The 12,098-nt window shown below is 42.3% G+C and overlaps 1 protein-coding gene across 1 annotated transcript; it reads left to right on the top strand.

The window, feature by feature from the left end:
• Positions 1–1,885: 1,885 nt before the first annotated feature.
• On the top strand, positions 1,886–3,546 carry LOC139152864 (uncharacterized). The gene is made up of 2 exons (XM_070726216.1): positions 1,886–2,225; positions 2,558–3,546. Exons 1-2 carry the CDS (start codon positions 1,886–1,888, stop codon positions 3,544–3,546), a joined length of 1,329 nt encoding a protein of 442 aa, XP_070582317.1.
• Positions 3,547–12,098: the final 8,552 nt, after the last annotated feature.

The raw sequence follows: 12,098 nt of genomic DNA, 5'->3' as shown, positions 1-12,098 counted from the left end.
AGTGTGGAGCGGGCAGCCCGACCGGCCCACTCGCAGACTCACCAACAGCAGGCGTACGCTGTAACACAACAACAACCAGCCATTACAGCGAGCCACACAACTGACCTGGTCACCGCTGATGGCGTACATCACTTCCTGGATCAACCCACCGTAGGAGGCGCGCCTCATAACAACATAACAGCCAACATGGCTGCGCCCATGTTGCAGCGGACCCAGCTTCCCAGTTCCACAGAAACAACGCGGCGTCCACCCCCTCGTTCGGGACACACGGCTAACGCACCAGCAGCTACGCCGCCAGCCGACCTCCTTCTACCATACGTTGAGCAAACGACTCTGAACAATCTGGCGAACATCGGTAAGTTCATCGACCTCAGTGAGCTACACCCCGATGCCCTTGCCCCAAGCGCATCAAGGGCCACAAAAACACAATAGCCTTTGATCCTGACAACCCGGGTATAGCTACGTTCACCACCGAAGTCAAACGAAAGAACATTGACAACTTTGAGATCTGGTCTCAGTGTTACAGTACCTTCTTGATGTATAGATCATTCTACCATCCGCACCTAGCTATCCCCCTGGCTAACTACCACCGTTTCATAGCAGCACAGGCAGCTGCCTATAAACCTGAGGCCTGGCTAAACTACGACAAAGCCTTCCGCCTGAATGCGGCACGCTACCCTGACCAGGTGAACTGGGGCAAGCCGGATCCAGAGCTGCACTTCTTCCACTTCCAACAACACCCACACCTACTGATCCCCACATGCTTCGGATGTGGGCAACGAGGTCACGTCAAGACCGAGTGCAACAGACGTCCAAACAGCACCACGAACCCTTACTACTGGGAAAATACCAACGCCAAGAAACAGCCTGACTCCACTCAACAACAACAGCAACAGGTATGTCGTTCCTTCAACCGTGGGACTTGCAAGACCCCCTGTCCCTATGGGAGAATACACAAATGCACAGTGTGCGCCTCACCTGACCACAATGCTCAACAACACCACCTGGTCACAGGTCAGCAGCCACCCCAGCCCTTTCGAGGGAATGATCGCCAGTCCGGCGATACTCGAAACGTTACAGCCAACAACACCAATCAACCTCGCTAAACTAGCCACAGCCCTTAAAGGCCACCCGAACTCTGCCACCCTACTCCATGACCTCACCTACGGCGCCAACGTTGGCTTCACCGGGACCAATGGCCCACGCTACACCCGCAACGCAAACTCGGCCATGAGAGACCCTGAGGTTGTTACCAAAGCCATACAAAAGGAAATTCAATCAGGCCACACAGTTGGCCCATTCCGCACGCCACCACTACCGAACTTCATCATCAACTCCCTCGGGTTGCGCCCCAAAAAGTCTGGGGGACATCGAATCATCATGGACCTATCACGGCCGAGATATGACTCTGTCAACCACAACATAAACAAGGATGACTACACCCTCACCTACTCCCGTGTCGACGACGCAGTCGCCATGGTGCACAGACATGGCAAGGGCACTTTGCTTACCAAGGTGGACATTAAAAATGCATTCCGCCTATGCCCCGTTCGAAAGGCAGACTGGCACCTCCTTGGTTTCAAATGGCAGGGACTCTACTTCTTTGATCGCGTGTTACCCTTCGGCTTACGCTCTGCTCCATTCCTCTTCAACCGCTTTGCCGAAGCCCTGCTTTGGATCATTCAATCTAGGGCAGGGACGAAGGACTTGTTGCACTACCTGGATGACTACCTGGGGCCGCCCACCTCACTCCGGACAATGCCAGCATCTACTGGACACAATGCTCAGTACCTGTGATGACCTAGCCATCCCAATCGCACCAGAGAAGATTGAAGGGCCATCCCCGGTAATAACGTTCCTCGGTATTATCATTGACACCATCTCCATGACATTGCGGCTTCCCAATGACAAATTACAAGACCTCCTCGATGCTCTCCCGACCTGGCTACAGCGGCAAACATGCACAAAACGAGAGCTACTCTCCCTCATCGGCACCCTCAGCTTCGCGTGCAAATGCATTCCAGCTGGCCGCATATTCCTCCGTCGTATGTTAGACCTCAGTGTGACAGTTCAAGCACTCAATTCCACCGTCATTTTGTCCAGTGAATTCCGCCTCGACGCGAAGTGGTGGTGCGACTTCTTGCCAACGTGGAATGGTACTGCCTCATTCCTGGAGCCAAACTGGACCTTATCCCGCGACCTGGATCTATTCACCGACGCCTCCGGTACCATTGGCTGTGGTGGCTACCATAAGGGCCACTGGTTTACCGTCACCTGGCCCACCTCACTCACTGCCTCAATCGCCTGGAAAGAGATGTACCCCATACTAGTGGCCTGTTCAATTTGGGGGCATTTGTGGCACGGCCGCCGCATCCTCTTTCACTGTGACAACCAAACAGTAGTGCATATTTGGAAAAAAGGCTCAGCCCGATGCCCGAAGATCATGCACCTGGTCAGAGGCATCTTTTATCAGGCGGCCAAAGGTAACTTCCATGTCTTGATAGCCCACATTAACGGAACTGATAACTCAATTGCTGACTCACTTTCTCGTTCACAGATGCCGAGATTCAGAACGCTGGCACCCGAGGCACAAGCACAACCCACGCCAGTACCGCAGCACCTGCGACCATTGCACCTGATATGCGGCAACTGATGACGCTGGCCACGGCCTACATTCACAACAGTGTTGCTGAAAACACGCGACGCACATACCAGGTAGGCCAGACATGCTACGCCAACTTCTGCTCATCATACGGACTACGCGCAACGCCCATCACGGTTAGGGCGGCAATCCTATTTGTCACCAATCTTGCAGACCGGGGCCTCGCGTATAAGACTATCAAGGTGTACCTTGCGGGGGCAATGCACAAGCACGTCGAGCTAGGCTATGAAGACGATGTCACCACCCATGCGTTGCTGCAGCGCACGCTACAAGGGATCCGGAGGAGTATCGGTGATGTGCGCCGGCCGCGTCTGCCAATCACAATCAACGTACTTCGCCACCTAAAGGAGAGCCTACGATCGTGGGAAGGCCTGTGTGATCACGACAAGGTCATGTTATGGGCAAGCTTCACCCTCGCCTTCTTCGGATTCTTGAGAGTGAGTGAATTCACTGCGGCTGGGCCACTGCAGTTCGACCCAGCCACAACGCTGCTTGCTCAAGACATAGTGTTGAGCAGTGTACTAGAAGTGAGACTGAAATCCTCTAAGACTGACCCGTATCGACGTGGGTACGTACTCCGCATTGCGCCAACCGGGACATCTGTCTGTGCGGTCAACGCCTTTGCAAAATACCGACGATCACATTGCCTTACGAATACAGCGGTGCCGGTCTTCCAATTTGCTGATGGCACGTGGCTCACGCGTCAAAGGCTGACGCACTACCTGAGAAAGCTGCTCGTGCATTCAGGGATTGAAAGTGCGGAACTATATACCACACATAGCTTTAGAAGTGGTGCTGCCACAACCGCCGCCGAGGCTGGCCTACCAGATTGGCTAATAAAGACCCTAGGACGATGGCGGAGTGATGCGTACCAGTCTACATAAAGACAGCGAAAGAGACTCTAGACTCTGTGCCTCGCGTGCTTGCTACAAGGAAGTAGTCTCTAGGACATGAGGTGTTAGAAACACCTACTAGTTAGTGGGACTTTAACGACACTCGATCTACAGTACAAAATCTACATGACTATGTTAGCAAAGTTGGGCATACAATATGTGGAACTGTACACGTCACTTGATTAAACATCGAACTGTGGACTATGAACTATGAACTATTCACAATAAACGGTTGTTTATCCTGTGGTACACATAGTGGCAGTCGCCTAAGGATGTTCCATAATCAGTTGTACGACTTCCAGGTCTGAGGGCTGGCTTTAATTTGGGGGCTGCTGTCGCGGATCCGGAGGACCATGGTACCACGTTGCCCGATGCATGGCATGATCCCGCAAGGGGTCCGTGTCATCTTCCAGGCCGCCACGACGCCGTGCATCCCCGCCGTGGCAGTAGGTGCATCCTGGGTAACACGTTGCCCTCCCTTGAGGTCATTCAAATCTGCGACTGGCTTCACGGGAAAGGCCGCCACGACGCCCGGATGTTCCATCGCCCCTGGGTTTCGGCCAAGCCCTGTCTCCGTGTCGTTTCTTTGCGTTAATGGATGATTATGGCTTGCTATAATCATGGTTAACGCGGGGAAGGGCACGGAGACGCAGGCCATCCTACCTTTGCCTCACAACCACGCCTCACGCTTCTGCCGAACACACAATGAACCCTTGCCTCTCGAATCACAGCTGCTTCTTGTCCACCCTCACTATCAAATATGAATGCCATGCATGCCTTGCATGACGTCCAACCCGTTATCTGCTCGCATCACTGACCATCAGCTATCCATGCATACCCCCCTTGGCCAAAGCCATTTGCCGCCACTTCAGCTCCTGCAACGATAACGTACACATCACAAATCCCCTCCCACCCACCACAAAAAAAAAAAAAAAAAAAAAAAAAAAAAAAATGAAAGCAAGCTGCGGCATTAGCAACCACATACAGACATATTACAGTTTGTCACATTTCTATCTTGATGTTATTTGGATGGTCAAATCTCAATAAAGTTCCATGGGGCTGCTGTCGCGGATCCGGAGGGACCATGGTACCACGTTGCCCGATGCATGGCATGATCCCGCAAGGGGTCCGTGTCATCTTCCAGGCCGCCACGACGCCGTGCATCCCCGCCGTGGCAGTAGGTGCATCCTGGGTAACACGTTGCCCTCCCTTGAGGTCATTCAAATCTGCGACTGGCTTCACGGGAAAGGCCGCCACGACGCCCGGATGTTCCATCGCCCCTGGGTTTCGGCCAAGCCCTGTCTCCGTGTCGTTTCTTTGCGTTAACCTCACATTTTAAGGAAGTACCTTTGGCATTGTGACAAGTCTGGTCATTGTTTATATCAGTTGATTCAATTCAGTTGAGCTGAGTGGAATTGAAATTTCAGTGTCGATTACATCGTTACCACTGTTACTGGCTACGTCAACATTGCGTTGTAGATCGATCATCCATACTCGAGTACTCATCGACGACGACTACGGCCCTGCACAGCTGTCCTGGGGGACTCATCAGCGTCATTTACTTTCTTTACCAATGTATTTCAAAATACTTGGCTGACCATTGTCACAGATTACTAGTAGTTTCCTTTTGTTGAAGTTTCTGGCTTACATATCGTGAACAGCAAGCAGCGTACATAGTACTCATATGCAGGCTCATCTATGGAATTACGGACAACTTTTCGACTACGTCTCAGTCACATGTCGTTTGCATATTATGAACGGTTGTCGATGTTTTCCGAGGTTACTTATCCGAGGTAACCGGATATGCAACCTGCGCTTACTATACTTCGGGTCATGCTGTTGCATACCAAACCCTAAACTGGGGATCGTAACGTTTTAAATCAGTTTTACTCAAAATTTCTTCACCCTTTTCTGTGATTTGTTCGAAATACCAAAATTACACTGAAAATAAGCTTACGAATGAGTGAAGATTTGTTTTTCAAATTCACAAGTTTTTTTTCCTTTGCAAGCTGCGTGTAACCCGGCCGCGCGACGTCTTTTACCAGTGACCGGATATTATCTACATCACTGCCAACCAAAAAAGCCATAAAGCTACAAACAGTAGAAGGTTCTAACTTACGACTGCTTACGATCACAATTTGCTGCCGTCCTTAGAGACTATAATCTATTTGCCAGACTTTCCCCTTATTGTTTATATGTCTAGTTTGCCCGCTTGAACGAGCACGAGATGTTCAGGGCTAGATTTGAACTCAATACAGTGCCCGAGGAAAGTCTCTCCTGAACTAAGTCAAGACCTTCGTTTTCTATCTTCCTTCCGAAGCTCGTAATACTATGTCCATTTCAACTACTGGCTTCAATCACAGCGCCTTCACATTCAAATCACCCGCTGCTGTTGTGAGAAAGTATGCGTTCCATGTTGAAAGCCGGGGTTGAAACCTGGGGGTTGAAAACCGGGTCCCGTTTTAAATCGCAACGGAATATGCACACATCTACTTAGACGCAAAAAGGTTAGCAGAAATTCAGAGATGTATTGAAAGCCATACATCGTTGCTGTTCATTGAGTAAATTGTATGATGGAAATTCGTCTCCGAACTCGGCGATACATGAGCAGTCCAGTCAATCTACGAGATTTGGCATCTAACCCACCACAAATTGCAACAGAATTTTTTTCTTCAGAATGCATTTTAATGAGGTACCGAGAACAACATATTAAAAGTTTACTCGAATCCACCTTGGGGAAATATGTCTAATTTGCATAAATCAAATATGGCGGCCAACCATCCAACAAAATAACATAATTGGCTATATATCACATATTAAACAAGCTATTTCAGTTATTTCAAAGTCTGACACTAGTTATTTGGCTCAGGGAATCATTTTGGAGGTATAATGTTTTATATAGGCACCTCGTTAATTTGCATAATTCCAATATGGCGGCCAACATTCCTACAAAAGACATTTTTGGTCATATACCACGTACTAAACTAGCTATTTCAGTGATTTTAAAGTTAAAAGTATATTTCTTAGGCATGGACAAACAATTTTCGAGATGCTATGATTTGCATAGGTAATTTTTTAATTTACATAATTCCAATATGGTGGCTTACATACCTACAAAAGACATTTTGTGTCATATACCACGTATTAACCCTTTTGGCGCCAAAGTCTATTTTTGTCAACTTTATAAAATGTACAACAGTCAATTCTTCTGCTTTTTGCCAAAATTTTGATAAAAATATGTAGCTGCTGAAAAATGATATCCATTTGGTCCAAAATTATGAAGAAAACGTACAGAAAAGTTCAGAGAAATTGGTAAAATATTGCATTTAAAATTTTGGTGTAAAAATTACAACAGTCCAAGGGTTAAACAAGCGATTTCTGTGATTTCAAAGTTAAAAGTATTTTTTTTTGGCATGGACAAACAATTTTCGAGATGCAATCATTTGCATAGGTACTTCGTTAATTTGCATAAATCAAATATGGTGGCCAACACACCTACAAAAGACATTTTTGTCATATACCATGTATTAACCCTTTGGGCGCCAAAGTCTATTTTTGTCAACTTTATAAAATGTACAACAGTCAATTCTTCTGCTTTTTGCCAAAATTTTGATAAAAATATGTAGCTGCTGAAAAATGATATCCATTTGGTCCAAAATTATGAAGAAAACGTACAGAAAAGTTCAGAGAAATTGGTAAAATATTGCATTAAAATTTTGGTGTAAAAAATTACAACAGTCAAAGGGTAAACAAGCCATTTCTGTGATTTCGAAGTTAAAAGTGTATATTTTTGGCATGGACAAACAATTTTCGAGATGCAATGATTTGCTTAGGTACTTCGTTAATTTTCATAACTCCAATAGGGTTGCCAACATACCTACAAAAGACATTTTTTGTCATATACCACGTATTAACCCTTTTGGCGCCAAAGTCTATTTTTGTCAACTTTATAAAATGTACAACAGTCAATTCTTCTGCTTTTTGCCAAAATTTTGATAAAATATGTAGCTGCTGAAAAAGGATATCGATTTGGTCCAAAATTATGAAAAAACGTACAGAAAAGTTCACAGAAATTGGTAAAATATTGCATTAAAATTTTGGTGTAAAAAATTACAGCAGTCAAAGGGTAAACAAGCCATTTCTGTGATTTCGAAGTTAAAAGTGTATATTTTTGGCATGGACAAACAATTTTCGAGATGCAATAATTTGCTTAGGTACTTCGTTAATTTTCATAACTCCAATAGGGTTGCCAACATACCTACAAAAGACATTTTTTGTCATATACCATGTATTAACCCTTTGGGCGCCAAAGTCTATTTTTGTCAACTTTATAAAATGTACCACAGTCAATTTTTCTGCTTTTTGCCAAAATTTTGATTAAAATCTGTAGCTGCTGAAAAATGACATCCATTTGGTCCAAAATTATGAAAAAACGTACAGAAATGTTCACAGAAATTGGTAAAATATCACATTAAAATTTTGGTGTAAAAAATTACAGCAGTCAAAGGGTTAAACAAGCTATTTCTGTGATTTCAAAGTTAAAAGTATATTTCTTTGGCATGGTCAAATGATGTTTGAGGTGCAATGATTTGCGTTGGCACTTCATTAATTTGCATAAATCCAATACAAAAGAAATTTTCTGTCATAAAATGTATTGAACAATCTATTTCAGCCATTTTGAAGTTTAATTATATTACTTGAGCATGAGGAAACACCGTTTGTGGTTCAATGTTTTTAAAAGACACTTTGATAATTTTCAGAAATTAAATATGGCTGCCAAATTAATGCCCAATAGCTTCAAATATAATAAGGTTATGGTAGACTTTTTAGGAGTAGGAATATCAAGAAAAAACTGTCAAGAGGGCACTTCACCCAACGCACGGTATTTTGCAAATATTCTTCCAATTTTTATTAATTTGTTAACCCAAGATTAAAAATTGGTTAGGTTCACCTTTTAGCTTGGCAAGCAGTCGCAAGTTGCATGATATAGAAGGGTTAATGTATGCAAATGTATGCAAATCACCCGAATTCCTGCTTCCCTTTTATCCGAAATTCAAGATTTCCAAAGAATGGCTGGGTCATATTTTCTGAAATTTTCACATTATGTTTTTAAATGCTATATAACAAAACAACTATTTTGTTTTGCAATAAAATTCTTACATTTTGAATTAGAGGCATTTTTATTTTGCTAACCATGATTTTAAGCACTTTTTTGAGTGTCAGTCGTTCAGCCCATGCTATTTTAGAATGAGGATTACTCTTGTTTTAAGTGAAATATTACATTTCACAAAATAGTTTGTAAGGGTTTCCTTGTCATCTTATATGAGAAATATTCCTTCGAAAAAAACTGTGTTGGCAACGTGCAGCTCCATATTAAGTCCTTGAACATTTATTTTTAAAAATGTAGAAAATATACAATTAATTTACATACAATAACGATCCATTTACAAATAAAAGTTTATTTTAATAGGTGTCTGTGACACCTGAATTCGTTAAAATACTCCATAAATATATTGTATTTTGAAAAGAATGTTAAAGCAAATTTGGTAGACTTACATATATGACTTCCGAAAGGATTAAAATACGTATAATATGCTGCTGTGCGTTTACTATTGAGTTGTAAGAAAGTCATGCAATTTTAATAATTTGTGATTTTTCTAAATATGACAACCGTTAATGATTGTTAGTCATCTAATAATCTCTTTCTGAATATAACATTGGATTCATCTGTGTACGACACTATTTGTGATTTTTATATATGCTTTATACTCTACAGTGTTAAAACATGGAATCTTTAATGTTTACTGTTTTAAAAAAGTCGTGGACAAAATCTTTAGTTTCTAATTTAGACTGAACCCCTTCCTTATGGACGAGTGCATCTTTGGTACATCCCCCTAGATGATAGACAAGAAGTCATCACATATAACAGCAAAAATACAATAAACACAACAAAGATAATAACAACGCAAAAAATAAAATAATGTGACCAAAAATAACACATGCCACAATACAGACAAATTAAAACTTAGCGCTGATGCAAACAATGTCAGACTCTTAAAAACTTGATCAACACACAAACTCACAAAAATTGAAAATTGCATGCTTAGCAAAGACTTAAAATTAATTCAAACGACTCATTAGCCCAACAGAATCCAACTGTTACACGATACAAACATGTACATCTGGAAAAATGACACTTGGAAAAATGACTCAAGATGTACTTCTTTGTATTGTGTAATAGTTGGATTCTTTGTTTGGATTAATTGTAAGTCTTTGCTAAAGCATGCAGTTTTCAGATTTTTTGAGTTTGTGTGTCCAGAAAGTTTTTATGAGTCTGACATTGTTTGCAATAGTGCTAAGTTTCAATTTGTGTGTATTACGACACTTTTTATTTCGGTCATATCATTTTTTCTGTTTTTTTAGCTTTGTTGTGTTTATTGTATTTTGCTGGTATGTGTGATGACTTATTGCCTATGATCTGAGGGGTCTTATAAAGATGCACCCATTCATAAGAAGGGGGTTCAGTCTAAATTAAAAACTAAAGATTTTGAACACCCCTTTTTTAAACAGTAAACATTGCAGATAACATGCTTTGACTCTGTAGAGTGTTAAACACCCTTACGAATTACGAAAATGCTACACACAGATGAATTCAATGTTATATTTAACAAGAGAACATATCATTCAGAAGACTAACATTCATTAACATTAACGGTCGTCATATACAGAAAAATCAAAAAATTTTAAAAATGAATGTCCAAGGATTTAACAGTTTCTTCTTGATAGTTTCCTAGTGCTAAAAACTTTACCAAAACCGTTATTTATATTAGAAGCTATTAAGCCATGGGGCATTAATATAGCAGCCATATTTAATTTATGCAAATTATCAATGGGCCTTTGTAAAAATTGAGCCACTAAAAGTGTTTCTTCATACCCAAGAAAAATATTAATACTTTAAAATCAAAGAAATAGCGTGTTTAATGCGTGGTGTATGACCGACAATGTCCTTTGTAGGAATGTTGGCCACCATATTGGATTTATGCAAATTAACAAATTACCTATGCAAATCATAGCATCTCGAAAATCGTTTGTCCATGCCAAAGAAATATACTTTTAACTTTAAAATCACTGAAATAGTTTGTTTAATACGTGGTATATGACCGAAAATGTCTTTTGTAGGAATGTTGGCCGCCATATTGGAATTAATAAAGTACCTATAAGGAACATTATACCTCCAAAATAATTCCCTGGGCAAAATTACTAGTGTCCAGTGTGCGAAATTAACGTCGGTCCGACGGTCCGAGACCGACAGATTTCTCGTCGGGCCGAAAGTTTTCAGCAATATGTCGGTCCTTATGACCGACTGGAATTTGGAATAAATAATTAAAATCTCGCTGTCAAGACCTGTAACAGATGCAGATGATGACTGACTTTGAATCATGTAATTCAGACTTGAATGCCATGCACCTATTTATGTTTTCCACCGAGGGAGTGCGGGGCAACAGGGTTGATCGCACTTCGTGTCCTGGTAGTAGGGAATTTGCTACGGTACGCCAGACAGGGAGGGGGGTTGACAATGTCGCAACATAGTAAATTTTTATTTTGCGACATTTTACACTCACTAATAGTCTAATCCCTGCGATCGGCGCGCAAAGCACAGTGCAGCTAATTATATTCAGATCAGTATGAATTACGTCCGTGCATGCAGATTCTAGTAATGGAATGACTTGATTGGTGCAACAATGCGATATAATATTATAATAATACTCGTCTAGTGAGTGTACCCCTGGTAATGTTAGCATATCGGTGTTATATGACGACAACACCCAGTATCACTTCACTAGTTCCACACTTCAACTTTTCGGAATTTATAATACAGCCCTTCATTTTATCAAACTGACTCAGTTTTCTTTACTTTGATTTTCAATAGAAGCGTTCAAAACATAAACGGTTCATAGAGGAGTTTAATATGCTGCTGCAGCAAGATTTCATTGGAAAAATACACATGACAAACGCCGCTCTCATTTTGCTATCGAGATCGAAATTGCAGACAACATGAATGGCACACGTCACTCGCGGAAATGAATGCATAATTTCTGATCGAAAAGTTTTGCCTGAGCGATTGCTGGGTCTCATTGCCCTTTGAAAGCTTAAAGTTATTAAAATGACTCTGAAAAGTTTGACAGAGTCACTCGATACTGCTGAAAAACATCGCGACACGATCAGTTAATGATACCGTAAAATCTTAAAAGACGCAATTTTTGCGACATTTAGGCTACAGCCCAGGATGACGGTGAGTTTTGCACGCCAGTCGTAAAACGGTATACATCGAAACAATTTGAAGCCCTACTCTCGGCCTCTGAGAGTGAGTATACAAGACGGATCGTGCAACTCGACAAAACTGTTACGACAAGGCCGCTTTGTTTTATAAAATGTACAACAGTCGGCCTTGTGAACTTTAATTTGGGTTGAAGACCAACGAGCAAGCAAAATGTTCTAGCGGTCAATAAACAAACGCAGCGAAACGTAAACTTGACTGTCGA

The sequence above is a fragment of the Ptychodera flava genome, chromosome 16, assembly GCF_041260155.1.
Source record: "Ptychodera flava strain L36383 chromosome 16, AS_Pfla_20210202, whole genome shotgun sequence".
In the NCBI taxonomy this organism is placed as follows: domain Eukaryota; kingdom Metazoa; phylum Hemichordata; class Enteropneusta; family Ptychoderidae; genus Ptychodera; species Ptychodera flava.
This window is presented reverse-complemented; position numbering and strand designations above follow the sequence as displayed.

What these genes read in the sequence shown, in the direction of transcription:
- LOC139152864 (XM_070726216.1), top strand. Translation starts at nt 1,886, where the DNA reads ATGACATTGCGGCTTCCCAATGACAAATTACAAGACCTCCTCGATGCT. An exon ending in TCTATTCACCGACGCCTCCG is followed by an intron (nt 2,226 to 2,557) that starts GTACCATTGGCT and finishes TCTCGTTCACAG; the next exon opens with ATGCCGAGATTCAGAACGCT.